The sequence below is a fragment of the Acromyrmex echinatior genome, chromosome 4 (assembly GCF_024713525.1).
Source record: "Acromyrmex echinatior isolate Ae372 chromosome 4, ASM2471352v2, whole genome shotgun sequence".
In the NCBI taxonomy this organism is placed as follows: domain Eukaryota; kingdom Metazoa; phylum Arthropoda; class Insecta; order Hymenoptera; family Formicidae; genus Acromyrmex; species Acromyrmex echinatior.
Genome location: NC_141855.1, coordinates 15,352,900 through 15,368,171, shown reverse-complemented (window position 1 = coordinate 15,368,171; position 15,272 = coordinate 15,352,900). Strand labels below are relative to the sequence as shown.

The window sequence follows — 15,272 nt, the reverse complement described above, 5'->3', positions numbered from 1 at the left end:
TTTTAATTTAAATTAATTAATAAAATATTTTTAATATTTGCTTATAACAAATAAATAAAACGAAAATAAAAAAAAACTTCTGACAGTCACTTTACAAAATGATTGTAGCGCAAAAAGAGCGTAATATATATGTTTATGTATACTTATATATAAATATATACATATATGGCGATAATTGATACGCTGGAATAGCGTTATTGAACCGGAATGCCTAATGCCATATACCGTGGCAAGAATACGTCATTGCGTGAGAGGTAAGCATTTACACTTCGGATTTTTTAACATTAAAAAAAATTTGATTCTTATATGCAAGCGATGCAATGTTATGGGAGTAAAAATATGTAAAATGTCAATACATGTAAAATGGGACGTGTCCTATCAACTGTTTACAAAATTTCACGATAAAGAGATAATAATTTCAGATTTTGAAATTAATCCACGCAAAATTATATTCGTGAATAAAATGTCATTACTTTATTGACAAAAGTAATATTAATGTGTACTTAAATTGGTTTATAATTTTTTGATAAATAATCTTCTAATATATATAAAGAATAATTTGTTGCGCATCGAAGTAAATCATGCACAAATTTACAATAAAAAAAATTTAGTATATACAAAATTGTTATATATTACATTAACAATGAAAAATATATCGCTAAAGTAAAAATATTAATAACTTTATTAATATAAACATACGTACACTCAAATTTAATGTTGATCTAGATCTTGTGAAATGATGCGATGTGCTCAAAGATATCGAAGGAGCGTGCTACTCGGAAACCACGAAATACGCTTGTCTCTCCTCAGCAGCCACTATCAGACTGATGGTTCATACAGGACGTCAGAATACTAATATTCGCAATCATGTATATACAAACGCCTGCACTGGTTGTTGCGTTATATACACGCACATTAGGGGAGAATTTAAATTATGTGATAAAAACTATTTGTATGAAGTACCTTGCAATTGATTTTTTTCTATCATATATAATGCATATTAAGGAAAGAAACTTACTCGTACGTATGTAAATAATTCCGAGCAAAGAAATGATCCTTAAAATTGTACTAATTTTGAGAGAATTATATTTTTATGTCATTTTATATTATATTTTTATATTTTTTATATTATATTAATTCATTTTTATTATTAAAATAAGTAAGTATTATTGATTAACATCATATTCCAGAACACACACAATAAAATTATAATTAAAAAAAAAATGCTTTCCCCTCATTTGGGAATTAATTTTCTTATTTTCCTAAGCGGTGATTACTCATCCAATCTTGTACATGTACGCCATCCAGCGGTAGCTGAACTTGTAATTATACGGGAACTGTAACTTCGATCCACGAATATTAAATATTAATGTGTAACTGTGATATATATATAGATATGTAGAAAGATCACGAGTCATTGCGCATCGGACCAGTCAAATATAAATATCATATGCGCGAGCATTCTGTCTTATTTTGACTTTAAGCAAGGCTTAAAACTCTATCTGATTCTGTTTTTCTTTCGCTTTAAAACGAGACAGAAAGAGTTTTAAGTCTTGCATAAAGTCAAAGTAACGTTGGTGCAATTAACTGGGCCTAAGTGATATAAATTTTCTATTTACATAACATTTAATTTTTGTTCATTTTTTACAAAATAAAATAGGTTCCGATATACATATATGTAATTTAGATCAATGTCATTTCAACGTTGCAACATTAATAATCAATGTGAAAAAAATCAATAAAAATTCAACTTAAATTCTGGTTCAATTTGTTCAATGGTGTTTCAACGTTGCAGCAATCAATGTAGAAGAATTAATATTATTGATAAAACATTGACATTTCAATATTCAACGTTGCAATATCTTAGTAACATTCTTTCAACGTTCTGTGCTGTATGGGATATACCATAGTTATCTGCGCAATTGATATATTTAAACCTTTATTATATCTCACAACTTATTGCTTAAAATAAAAATTTACAAATAACTTTTTACTTATCTACACAGTAAAAATATTCCAAATATATTATATGGATATATCCTACGAATATATTAGGTGTTGGAATTAATTCGTAGCGTTTTACAAGTGATGGGAAGTACTTTCATTAATGTATTTTTTAATGCTCATGTGAAATAAATAACATTCTTTCATTAAAAAACGCTACGAATTAATTCCAACACCTAATATATCATACGAATATATCCGAAACATATAGATGTTGAAATATCTTTGGACACCCTGTGAAATAATTTAACATTCTGTAGGTATATATTGAAAAATGTTTTTTAATTCTTATATTTCAAAAATTGGAAATATTTCAGCAGATTCAGACACAGCGAGTCGAAAATTACTCTGGAGGTTGTATTCATAATCGTACGTGATTCAACCTGAGATCCGATTAGAGCTAGGTTTAAATTAGTCTTTCATTTGAAAAATGTTTCTCAAACCATGATTTAAATTCGATTGGTTCCAAATTTAGCTCACTTGAAATAAGAATCCATTGTGGATTGATCTAGGATGGATCTACGAACCTAGAAATAATTAGTCTTCATACCGCAAATAGCCAAGTCTGTAGAAAGCAGATTTTTTAAAATGTCTGCTACACACATGCCAACAAAATAACAACAGAATTATTACAGAATTAGATGTACATAATACTGTTGACACACTACTAGAAAAAAACGTAACAGAATCTGCAAGCGTCAGATAATATCGGCAGGATCTGCTCAGTTTCTGCCAACAATTTGCCTTCACATTATGTCGACAGGCGATGTTAACAGGACACAAGCCTATGCGAACGCAATTGATGACTGCCGTCATTTTCTGCTCGAACCTGCTAACAGTCTGCTAGAAGACTGCAGACATTTTGCTATCTGGGTACGTTTACGTAAATTTAACCTTGTAAATTAATATAATTTATTAGCTTCCCTGCTAAAAATTCCAAGCATGTCCGTATATAAATTTGGACATATGGTTAAATGTGGTTTCTTGGAAATCCTGTTATATCCAAAATACATTTGGAATTCCAGATAAGTTCCATGTCAATTCTTATCTGCAAATCTTGTTCTGTCTGAAGCATATTTGGAATTCCAGATAATTTAGGAAATCTGTTTATTATCTGTTTTCAATTGAGTATGAATTTTCATGCAATTACAAATCCATCTTTTATTGGAAAATCCATAAAAAGTCGTCACTAATTTAAACACAGGAATATTTACATAACCGGATGTTATTTCCTGATAAAAACCAGTAAATTTTATGTCGTAAATTTCTTGCAATACCTAAGATATTTGGAATTGTGGATGTAAACAGACAATATTTTTATCTGGGAATTTAACTATGTACCCCATGAAATGGAAATGCTTATATAACTAAATTTAATATTTATTTATTTGAATGAACTTCATGCCAGTTAAAGACTGATTTGTCCATGTCTCTCTATCCTGATGTGAGTGCGTGTATTTTTTATTTGGATATAGCTGGAATTTTTAGTAGGATTATAAAAGAAATAAACCATTCTTTAATTTATCAGTACTTATGACTTCGTCAATATTTATCTATATTATATCACATATAGGATGTTTAAGTTTTTATAAAATGGAATCGAAGCATAAATAGCATAATCAATAATGATAAAATATAATAATTAATTATATTCTTAGTTAAAATATAAAATACACAAATAAAAATATACATACTTTTGTATTAAAGTTTTATTGAATATTTAACATATATTAACACAGATGATGCGTTAATCATCAGAGATGCGTTAATCAATATCAGATCGCAACAGATCTTTAATCATTCACGATAATGTAGATCAATCGATCAATCAATGCTGATTCCTTTCATTTTCACTGTAATTTTATTTACATTCGTTATACGATTATTTGTCAAATAAAATGAATAGAAGGTCAAACATATAATATTAGAAGGAAGGATTTTAATAGAACTATCAAATAGATATCAAAATTCGCGAATCGAGATCGCGAATAACATAATGAAAAATAATGATGTGAAAAAATGATTCGGTTGGATTTTTAGGGAATCCACTCCACTTCGTTCGTCTCGATTCTTTCGCCACTGTTCCTTGATGTGACGCGACTGTTCTGCTCCGTCGTCGATGCTGTATCTTCTGTACCGGCTATCTTGTGATATACCTTGCTTCCGGTCTGAGCGATCCACTGGACGCCATCGCCGATCTTCTCACCCGCTTTGCGCACCACATTACCCAAATTTTCAGAAGTGAAAGTGTTGGGATCGACGTTGATGTCCAGAGTATTATTGCCTTGCGGACAGCCAGACTGTGAAATGATGCTCAAATCGAACGGATCGACGCCGTATTGACCCAATCGCTGACGTATCTTGTCAACCTGTATCTGATCCAACGTCCTGGTCCTCGAGAGGATCGTCGCACTCTGTCGATGAGCGAACGCCAATTTCTGACATGTAAATATGCCAGCGTAAGTATCATAATCCGTCATGAATACCACATGGGACGCACTTCCGGCTACACCTAAATCACAGATACGAATTTTAGTTGCACAACGCAATGCATTGCTTAACTTGCAATTTGTATGAAAATTATTAAGTGAGAACGCATAGTTTATCGCGAGATTAGTATGTGGCCAATTTATCTACAATTTGCCTAATATCTTATCATTTGTAAATTAAAGAGGAGGCTGTAACTATATATTTGAATTTACATTTTGCAGACGATGTTTAACTTAATTAAATTTCATTGCGCAATATACAAAATTTTTATTTATCGTATTCTTTTGTTTCTGTAAAATAAAATTATGTCTCTTCCGCTTTTAACTATATTATGATGTTGTGAGCGTTAAGACACTTACTAAGAGGAAAACGGACTTCCATACGTCCCGGAGTACTTGGTTCAGGTACAGTCAATTGGCCAGTATAATGATACTCGTGCTTCAATGGCGTAAGACCTGTACACATGCATCTCACAATTACGGATAATTCATCCCATTTGTTAGACATTTATTCCATTGAGGTTCTTTTATGATACTCGATGCAGCGCTTCGTAGAGATTCACATATCACGTCTCCTTTCTTTACCAATTGCTCTTAGTGTTTTTTAATTGCCTTACCTAAGATTAGATGATCCGAATCCTGCGTTATAACGTATTCGCCCGGTTCCTCTCCTCTTGTGTAATTGTAAGTAATGCACTTGCTACCTGTTGATGTTTTCTGGATAACATACCACAGACCCAGGAACTAAAATTTTAAACAAATTATTTCTGAAATGAATTAATTTGATTGTATGGATAAGAAAAAATATTCAGTAAATAATTGCAAAGACATCTTTGGTCTCTGTAATAATAATCTTTAATAAATATAAATTTTTCGACTTACTCTACCCATCTGAAAACCCTGCATGGGTTCCACGATAGGACAAGTGCCCATATGATACGTATGAGCCTGAGTAAAAGCGAGGCATCCCGCCAATACTAGACACCATGTCAAGGATTGCATCTTTTGGAAAGAATAAAAAAGATGAGTAACATCATTTAGTGATTCAAATTCTCAGAAGATCATACGACTTGGATTTTTCCACAAATTTATATTTAAATTGTCAAATAACTGTTTACGCATTTCTAATCTTTGATAAAAAATTTGATCATTAATCATTTATTATAATTACTTTAATAATAACAATAATAATAATATCAATAATTCAAAACAACCGAAAGACCAAATTAGATATTAAAATAAGTGAATCCTTTTTTAAAAACATGTTTAATAAAATAACACATATAATAATGTTCAATAAAATAGCAATACATAATTTACGTTTCGGCTCACAGAGTCTTCATTAGTAAATAACATAAAAATTTATAACATTCATAAATCTTACATCTAACCATAAAATAACAATAATTTGATAATCAGATAGTTTTCTTTCCGCATGTAATGTGGTCATAGGAGGTACGGGCACATACCATGTCTATAATAATAAAATATAAGTAATTAGCATCAATGCAAAGCTCAATGACAAATTCATTGTTTGACAGAGAATTACAGCGAGTTCCCAAGCAGAACAAATCACGATAACGTCAAAATGATATTAAAATGAATCGGAAATGATTGAAAAATAACTTTTAATGAGTCATTTTGGAATCATTTTGATATCATAATGACTCATTATTCTGCTTAGGTTAAGTCCAATGTAAATTGTGATGTCATATTATAAAAATGTAGTGCAGTGTGAGATAATGCATTCGGATTAAAATTTTCTTAAAAATTGTCTGGTATTATTATTTAAAATTGTCTCTTATTATTGACGAGTCCCAAATATTTTATTGTTGGACATGATATGTGCCCGCACATATGACCACATTACATGCGGAAAGAAAACTCTGATTACCGACTTATTGTTACTTTAGGGTTAGAAGTAAGATTTGTGAATGTTAATTTTTATGTTATTTAACTGATGAAGACTGTGAACCGAAACGTAAATTATATATTGCTATTTTAAACATTATTATATATGCTTATTAAAAATGTGTTTTAAAAAAAGGATCCACTTATTTTAATATCTTATTTGCTCGTCTCTCGATCGAATTATTGATATTTGTTTTGCAAACAAACTAGCGTTATATTATTATTATATTTAACAATAATAATAATAATAATATAGAAACAATATAGAATAAAAAATTTCATGAAAGAGTATCTATTTAATAGTAAATGCCTATATGTATATGGAATGTGATGAGTGATATAAATCCAATGCACTTTCCGACGCAATTATCTAAAAAATTTCAACGAAAGGAGTGACGTCACGCATTTTTCAAAATCTTAATAAGACTTTCTGGCCGTAACAATCCCAATGCATTTTGTGCTTGTCGAGTGAAGTGATTCTTTTCGTGCACAGCTACGATCTCGGATTTCAGGTAAAACCGGTGTGACGCATGATTTACACTCGCCTTGGATACGCATCACGGAGCGTCAAGGACCTCCGAAATTTACATTCCTATGTTATTAGTGGCTGTCTTCGTCTCTCGTTCTTATTCCATCCGATAATAAACATGCGATGATGACCGCGCGTATGATGAATGTACGATTAGAGTCGATGATAGAGACATGTTGCGACCTTTCACTCCGCTGAGAATATTTTCATTTCACCATTATACATATTTCATATATGCACCAATGTAAATCAATTAATAAATTAGTCTTTATCTTTCTGCTTGCAAGAAGTTCTGTTTTACAGGAGCAAGGCAAAGATTTATTTATAGAAAAAGTAAAAAAGAAACATTCATTTTTAATTGTTATTATTTTCTCGTCTTTTCTTGTTTCATACAAGAGATAGGCGATGACTTTTCTCGAATATGTGCGAAAAGCGAAACATGATTTTTAAAATATAAATGAATGGAAACTTAAAGCCATATTATCTAATGATTGTAGAAATATTTATATAAAGTATGAGAGATAAAGAATTAATGTATCTGAAAAAAAGATATTGAAACTATACTCACTATGGAGACTGATGCTGCTGATCTCTGCGTTTGCACTATAAATACAAGTTCCACTGGAGAGATGGACTTTATGTGGCTAGTGCCCCACTCTCGGCGTACCCCACAATTATAGGTCACATATACATTCATCGAGATATATAACATGATCGAAATATAGAATATCTTGCTGTTTTTCCCTGTAAATCGCGAATTGATTCATACTAATTCATTTTTCTTTTTTGCACAATGATAAATTTGCTACTGTTTTATATATATTTGCACATTATTTCTTTAAAAAATGTAAAATTATCACTGACGTTCAATTACATTCAATAAGCATGTGACGCAAGTATACATGAAGTATAATACGAATCATGTTTCTGAGAATTACTAATTCTCTCCGTATATGGTATATATACAAGTTCTTATACATTTCTCAGAAAAACGATTATGATTTAAAGTGAACTCTCTCTCTCTCTCTCTCTCTCTCTCTCTCTCTCTCTCTCTCTCTCTCTCTCTCTATATATATATATATATATATATATAGATATATATATAATATATAATAGATAACAATCTGATGGAATAATTTTTATTGTTGATATAATCTATTTATTTGAAGTGTGTTACCAATAAAATATTATTTATTTATAGGATACAAAATTTTTACATTTAATTTTTAAATTAAGCATTCGTAGATTAATGCGACCAACGCAACAATATGTAAATTTTCTACTAAGGCATATGATAGATATTCTATAGTGAATAATTATAAATTACTAATCTTTGCTATTAATAGTCAATATATGATTGTGAAGTTTTTAGACCAGAGAATAAGGCACAAAGATGATTGTCAGCTTATTTGACACATCATGTAGAGTTTAAATTTTTCCTTAAAAATTGATTCCTTTAGAATGATGCAAAACTATATATCTTATTAAGTAGACAAAATGAATTAAACGTAAGAGTAAGTAAAATATAACGTTTGAATACAGTAGTAACTTATCGAGCCAAGATCGATATGTTAAACACAAGAATATATGAAATTGGCATCATTAATTAAAGTAATTGTGAATGAAATACTGTATAAAACTTATTTAAGTGCAATATAATACGTAAAATACTAATATATTCCATTAACTTATATAAGTATGAAATGTATGTAATTTAATAAAAACCATACTGGTCGTACACAAAGTGAGTTCTACTAAAAAATATAAATGTAAACTTTAATCGATATGATTAAACAAAATGAAGAACATTTACTCAAATAAATTAACTTTCAGTACACCTAGAGACATACTCTTCACGTAATCACATGATTAAAAATGTAAAGTTTTACTTCTTTTACTTGAGTAGTTTCTATGTTTTACACAGCGGGTATTTTGCATGTATCTAAATCATTAAAATAGGGATGTTGCAATGCTGCTCGTGCAGATATTCTATATACAGGATCGTACGTGAGCATAGCTTCCAATAGATTCAATCCATCAGGCTCCAACGTCTTTACTTGTAAGTCCAAATTATTTGCCATCCAATTTGGGAATGTCGTTTTGTAATCTGGCAGTTGCGTTACACCTGGCCATATTTCTTCCGTAGGCGTTCTTAGTATTCTGTAAGACACAATAATCATTAAATAGCCGAGAAAAAATATTTTTATAATATATAAAAATTTTACCGGAATATCCTGAAAAGTTGATCAATTTCGCTGTCTCCCTGAAACAATGGTTTGTTAGTTGCCATTTCAGCAAAAATACATCCAATACTCCACATATCAATCGCACACGAATATCTAGTAGCACCGAGGAGAATCTCAGGTGCCCTGTACCACAGAGTTACAACTTCATGTGTATATATTCTCACTGGGATTCCGAATGCTCTTCCAAGTCCGAAATCTGCTACTTTGATAATTCCAGTCTTATCAATTAGTAAATTCTGTGGTTTTAAATCACGATGCAATATTCTACGCTTGTGACAGAACAAAATTGCACGTGTGATCTGAGACAGAGAACAATTGCATTAGTGTATGAACAATCTCGATAAAAATTTCCAATGGCAGTTTCAGCATTTAATAAAATCTATTCTTTATAACTTAATTAATATACATTCATTGTACTTAAAATGAAAAGAATATAACCAAATTTTGCAAAAGCAAAAGTATAGTTTAATGTTTTAGTATAGTAATTTTAGTATAGTCTAATGTAGTGATAAAATATTCTTTTTTCTTATCTTACAGAAAGTTTTAGTGTAATACTGATAGAGCAATACAATATTTTTTATCTACCTTAGCCTTAAAATGATTCAGCCTGTCAGAATCTTTAACCTGTATTCTTCTTTATTACTGTATTGGAATGCACTAAAACTTTCTTAAATAACTTATATTACAGCCTTCCAGAATATTAGGTCTGTTCTTTATCACTATACTGGAATGCACTAAAATTTTCTATCTCGCTTTTGCTAATCTTTTTAAATATACATTTAATTCAAGTATGAATACAGTAATTAAGCTACAAAGACTAAACTTGTTCATCTTTTCTTCTGTGGGAGAACCTTTATAACATTAGCCCATGAGACTAAATATTTTTTTCATACAAACAAACCTGATATAAATATGATTTAACTACAGCTGAATCCATCAATTTATTATCTAAACTATCCATGTATTTTTTCAGGTCCATAGTGAGATACTCAAAAATAAGATATAGTTTTGACTCTTCCATTAATACATCGATCAAGCTCACTATGTTCGGATGAGTTAATTCTTTGAGCAATGAAATCTCTCTAATAGCGGTTGATGGTATTCCTTCGTCATCATTTTCTAAGCGAATCTTTTTCATGGCTACAATTTCTCCAGTCCTCTTATGTTTTCCTTTGTATACTACTCCATAAGTACCTGAGGAATATCAGATTTATAATAATTTACTTATATATCTCACATTCCATACTCCAATATTTATGTTACTGACCAAAACGTTTTACATAATTTGTATATGGCTAAAATTGAATGCTTTACATAAAATTTTACTTAACAATTAAATAATATTGCACTACTCATTTAAGTAAGGTATAATTTTCTGTTTAATCAAGTACTTGGATATAATATATACAATTGGATATAATATATACAAATTTTCGATACTCTAAACATGTTATATGAAAGAAAGAAACCGAAATCTTATATGTAATAAATACATCAGCAGCCAAAAAGAACGTTCAAATATTATAAATGTACAAATATTCATTAATTGCTAACACGTGCATAGGTGTAACAATAGCTTGACATCAACAGTTTCCCGTATTTTTCATGCACTCACCTTCTCCGATTTTTTCTATTTTTATGAAATTATCCATTGTGCGTGATGTGGATGCTGATTCAATAATATAGTCTTCGAAATTCCTTTCACAATTCGACCAGAGATGCAGTTCTCGTGTTTCGCTTTGTCGCCGATCACTTAACGAACAAATTTAAATCAAACGAGACGCCATATTGGTAACAACATGAAGAATTTACTGCATGCTGCTGCGCTCTGGGTATCGATCATGTAACTTTTTCCTTAGAACGGAACGTGAAAAATGAAAAATTTTATGTACAGCCGGTCACAGAAAGGTTGCAACAATTTTTTTTCGATAAATTTCGGAATGCAGCTTACTTACCAAGCGATTGGTTCTTAGGGTATATCCACACAACTTGCATTTTTTTTTCTATTTTCGGTTTTCGGAATGCAGCCTGCTTACTGAGCGATTGATCTTTATCTATCGGATATAATCGGTAACTGTATTCTGAAACCTATTAAAAAAAAAGTGTTGCAACCTTTTAGTCGGTAAGTTTACATACATATATATATATAGCATTTTCGACCCAAGCGGATTTGCTCCCATTTGAGTTGGATAATGTTCTACTATTGGTTGACGTTGCATATTTCACCAATAGGAGAGCATATAATATCATTAATCCAACTACCGACGAGATACTATTAAAGACCGACATCCTTATGGGAGTTCGTTTTTCTTTATGAATATTGAAGTGATTAAAGCGGGAAGCACCGACTCTTGCATAACACGTAATGCATAAGAAAATATACCAATTAAAGTCCTTTGTTTCTTTTCTTTCCTTGAAATAAAGAACTTTGATTTCTTATGCCTCATGTGTTATGCATTATGCAAGAGTCTGTGCTCCCAGTTTAAGAGTATATTCACACAACTTTCATAACCGCATAAACGTATGCATAAAGAAAATTATCGAATTACATTTTACGTGCGTTTTTATAAAAGAAATGCAATTGGATAATTTTCTTTATGCATACGTTTATGCGACTATGCAAGTTTGTGTGAATATATCTTTAGAGTTAAAAACTAGTAATATTGTACTAATTTTATGAGTTTAGTAGACGTATTTATATATTTAGAACTCAATAATACTTGATTTTTTTTTTAAATTGTGATTTTAGTATAAGGGACTCTGCACAATAAAAGGAAGAAGGAACAGAGAACAGAGAATAAAAATTTCAACCTATCAGAAACTGTGTATTCAACAATACATGATTTCTGATAGATTGAAATTCTTATTCTCTGTCTTATTCTTATTCTCGAGCAAATAAGCACGACAGCCATTGATATATATATTATACGTATATATGTATAATATAAGGAAAAGAAGAAGGAACGTAACCAACGAAATAATGAATAACAGAACTAACATATATAATGTGTGAATATTTTATTATTTATTTATTATTTCTGTGTCACACGCAGAATTAATTAAATATCCTTGTGACAGTCGTATTGCCCATTCCGTTTACCATTTCGTATTTTTTAATACTAATTTATAGTATGTACACAGATGTGTGGCGTGAAACTATCGTTATATATTTTTTTAAATTACGACAAGCTTGAAGAGGAAGAAACATGTAATATGTACGATAAGAAATGCCTAAGTTATTATTGATAGACAATGCCTGATCTCTGGGAATTCGAAGTCGTCATCAAATATTTATTTTTAATTTTTTTAAAAATAAATTATTGTCAGTTAATTAATTGATCAACTAATTTCCTAGTAAAACGTAGGATCAATTATACGTTTAGTCAAGATCTTGTGAGTAATTATTGTAGATTAGTACATCATCGCAAGAAAAGCGAGGATTTTTTTAAATGAAATCAACAAACAAACATTGATCACAATCGCGGGAGATCATATTTGAGGAGCTGAGCGAGAATATAATAATTGAGATGCACGCATAATGAATAGGATAAGATCGCAACAATAGGGAAAACTACGCACCGAAGCAAGAAAGATTTGTAGAAAGGTTTATCAAAATTTTTTAATTTAACAAAATATACAAGTATACAAGTAAAGCTTGTAAAAATTATCTTTTTAGATTCTATTTTATAAGAAATTTTAAAATAAAAAATTAAACAATAAAATTACTCAGATTGATGTTAAAAAGAAGAAATTTTTATCCCTGTATTTCCATATATCATAGTATATATATAACGATTATTGTTATGTAGCTTTTATATGCACTATAGTATTTGAAAATATAGGAATGAAATTTCCGGGAGACGGAGAATTTAAGCTACCGAAGATTGAACTATGGTGCGAAGTTGTAATCCCATTTTGCTTCATTATTGCAAATTGCGATACATTGATTTATCAGCATTAGCTTCAATGATATTATCGAGGATCACGATTTGTACTGATCGCAAAGATTAAATTACCGCGACGGGCGAGACGATTAAATGAAGTAATAATCTCCTCTCCATCACCCAGCTCCGCGTGCATACATACGAGAATAGTCTATAGGTGCAGCACTCTAGCTCTAAAAGAATGAGTTGACAATTTCCTGCACGAGGTACCGATCACACGGCACAACTCAGATTTCATTGACGTGTTGATGAATGTTGTATGCCCGTCCGCCCCTCCTGGATTCTTTTGGTACCACGATCCGGTGTTGCGGTACCACAGCTTCCGCTTCGAGTTTCTTCTTGGCCTCTTCCGTCGCGTTTCTGTCAGCCATTAAATCGCTTGGTCTAGAGTAAACAAATGTGGTCTCCGCACCGTGAGATTGTCCGATAGTCGCTGAGCCTTTCAGGACATTGTCCTGAGCGCTCAACAGTTGCTTGAACCGCTCATCGCTTTTTTCGTTCTGGACAACATCGTCCATATTGCGAGCCGATCTCGAAGACACGTCAATTGAGGGTCCCGTTCGTTCATTATTCGTTATTTGATGATCTTGTTGTCCATTGTCCTTGTTTGTGAGATTCAGTTTTGGATTCAGATTAAGACCCAGCCATTGAGTGAACAACGCGATACCTTGCTCGGCGCTAGCGGACACTGCAGCAATCAACTCATCGGTGTTAAGAGTGTCCTCTTCTTCGTCTGCGTTATCAACGGGCTCTGTCGTTTCCGTGATGCTGCGTAGAATCGAAAGGAAGTAACAAGACATTCTTTTATAAATAATATATTTTTTGCATTTCAAATTTCTTTCAACTAGATCACAGAGATACTTACGCGGAGACCTCCACTTGTCGGACACCCTGATAGAAATTGAAGCATCCTATGTGATATGTGGCTTGCGGTGCACCCAACAAAGCCGGTTCGATTACCATACAACCATCGTAGCCACCGACATCAGATTGCTTCACTGATGTAAATCGCGCGCAAATCTGAGCCAAATCCGATAACAAATTCATGCATGTCGGTTTATTGGCTGCGTTCGCTGCAAAAATAAAAATATTAATGATTAATGTCATTTATCTGATACAAAAAATGTAGACATTAATAGATAAATATTAAAATATCTGTATATTTTATAAATCGAAATATAAAATACAGATTATAAAAAACTATTATAATAAGCGCGGTAAAGTTATATTAATATTTTCAATTAAATTTTAATCTATAATTCAACGTGTTAAATTTAAATTGTTATTAGACAATATTAAGTTTAATTTAAAATTCAATACAAATAAGATTTCTTTATTATTATTACGATTTGACTACTTGCCGATCCTTATCGTTGCATTGTGAATTGGATTATCGCCATAGCTCAAATTTAATGAGATATTCTGCTCTTTCTGCCTAATATTGACGCAAGCTGGGCCACCTAGATCAATAGTGGCCGTCAAGTTTAGGTCGACGCAGCAGAGACAACCAGAAGTCTGGCACAGGCACTTGGACTGCGACGTGGACGATCTCGCCTCGACTTCCGGCAGGTCCCATGAGAGCAGGGTCTCTGCGGGCAGGAAACGCATGTGTGTGTATATGTACGCATATATGTGAGAGAGATAAGGGACGCGCGTGGCAGAGAAACTCGGAATAGAGAAATCGGAACGAAACGAAAGTCGTGCCGCCGATCGAAAGTCAAATGGAAGCCAAATTTCTACACGTTTCACCGCCGCGTCGTAAAAGTTTTCTTTGGATTCTCCTTTAGAGAAATGACGAATTAGACTGTGACATTTGAAACGTTTATATCCATGTTTATGGATCGAGGAACTGCACCTGGATGTTAATAAGTATGCCAATGCGTGGATTTCTATGTAGTGTACTTTCTCGCGCATTGTCGAGATCGAGTGGATGAATGACAGTTTTGAGGGCACCTTTCGTCAGTTTTTATGGACGATTGACAATAGAGACAAAGGTAGCTTAAAATTGAATAGCACATAAGAAAGTGAAATTAGAAAACAAAGATCTAATTTAAACTGTTATTGTGGAACTCTTACTCGAATATTTTTTAATGTATACGAAATGGATTAATAATTCGAAAATCATATGTAATCAATAATAAATATTAAA

General features: G+C 31.6%; 3 protein-coding genes and 1 long non-coding RNA gene across 5 annotated transcripts in view; 1 reads left to right on the top strand and 3 right to left on the bottom strand.

The window, feature by feature from the left end:
• Nucleotides 1-703: 703 nt before the first annotated feature.
• Nucleotides 704-4,290, top strand: LOC147910031 (uncharacterized). The gene is made up of 2 exons (XR_015545039.1): nt 704-2,260; nt 2,768-4,290. It is a non-coding gene; the product is annotated as an uncharacterized LOC147910031 (long non-coding RNA).
• LOC105145472 (apolipoprotein D) lies at nt 3,699-7,637 on the bottom strand. The gene is made up of 5 exons (XM_011055009.2): nt 7,502-7,637; nt 5,376-5,495; nt 5,111-5,237; nt 4,854-4,949; nt 3,699-4,516 (listed from the first exon to the last, which is right to left on the bottom strand). The coding sequence occupies exons 1-5, from the start codon at nt 7,628-7,630 to the stop codon at nt 4,041-4,043; spliced, it is 948 nt and encodes a 315-aa protein (XP_011053311.2). The 5' UTR covers nt 7,631-7,637; the 3' UTR covers nt 3,699-4,040.
• Nucleotides 7,638-8,102: 465 nt separating this feature from the next.
• Cdk1 (Cyclin-dependent kinase 1) lies at nt 8,103-10,996 on the bottom strand. Its single transcript, XM_011055008.2, has 4 exons — nt 10,795-10,996; nt 10,081-10,373; nt 9,159-9,478; nt 8,103-9,093 (listed from the first exon to the last, which is right to left on the bottom strand). The coding sequence occupies exons 1-4, from the start codon at nt 10,829-10,831 to the stop codon at nt 8,850-8,852; spliced, it is 894 nt and encodes a 297-aa protein (XP_011053310.1). The 5' UTR covers nt 10,832-10,996; the 3' UTR covers nt 8,103-8,849.
• A 1,186-nt stretch (nt 10,997-12,182) lies between these two features.
• LOC105145469 (uncharacterized) overlaps nt 12,183-15,272 on the bottom strand; it is a 3,632-nt gene continuing 542 nt past the window's right edge. Inside the window, exons 2-4 of one of the 2 annotated variants that reach the window (XM_011055004.2) lie at nt 14,485-14,712; nt 13,989-14,196; nt 12,183-13,891 (exon numbers count right to left, since the gene is read on the bottom strand). In XM_011055004.2, coding sequence (XP_011053306.2) covers nt 13,351-13,891; nt 13,989-14,196; nt 14,485-14,712 — 977 coding nt within the window. In that variant the 3' untranslated portion in view covers nt 12,183-13,350. Of the gene's footprint in view, nt 13,892-13,988; nt 14,197-14,484 lie in introns of both variants that reach the window. The other variant, XM_087405988.1, reaches the window with a different exon arrangement.

Coding starts and splice junctions, on each gene's coding strand:
- Cdk1 (XM_011055008.2), bottom strand. CDS start 10,831: ATGGATAATTTCATAAAAATAGAAAAAATCGGAGAAG. Junction 10,374..10,794: donor AATAGAAAAAATCGGAGAAG/GTGAGTGCATGA, acceptor GATATTCCTCAG/GTACTTATGGAGTAGTATAC. Junction 9,479..10,080: donor TTAAATCATATTTATATCAG/GTTTGTTTGTAT, acceptor TCTCTGTCTCAG/ATCACACGTGCAATTTTGTT.
- LOC105145472 (XM_011055009.2), bottom strand. CDS start 7,630: ATGAATGTATATGTGACCTATAATTGTGGGGTACGCCGAGAGTGGGGC. Junction 5,238..5,375: donor AGGGTTTTCAGATGGGTAGA/GTAAGTCGAAAA, acceptor TTAAAATTTTAG/TTCCTGGGTCTGTGGTATGT. Junction 4,517..4,853: donor GGAAGTCCGTTTTCCTCTTA/GTAAGTGTCTTA, acceptor TCTGTGATTTAG/GTGTAGCCGGAAGTGCGTCC.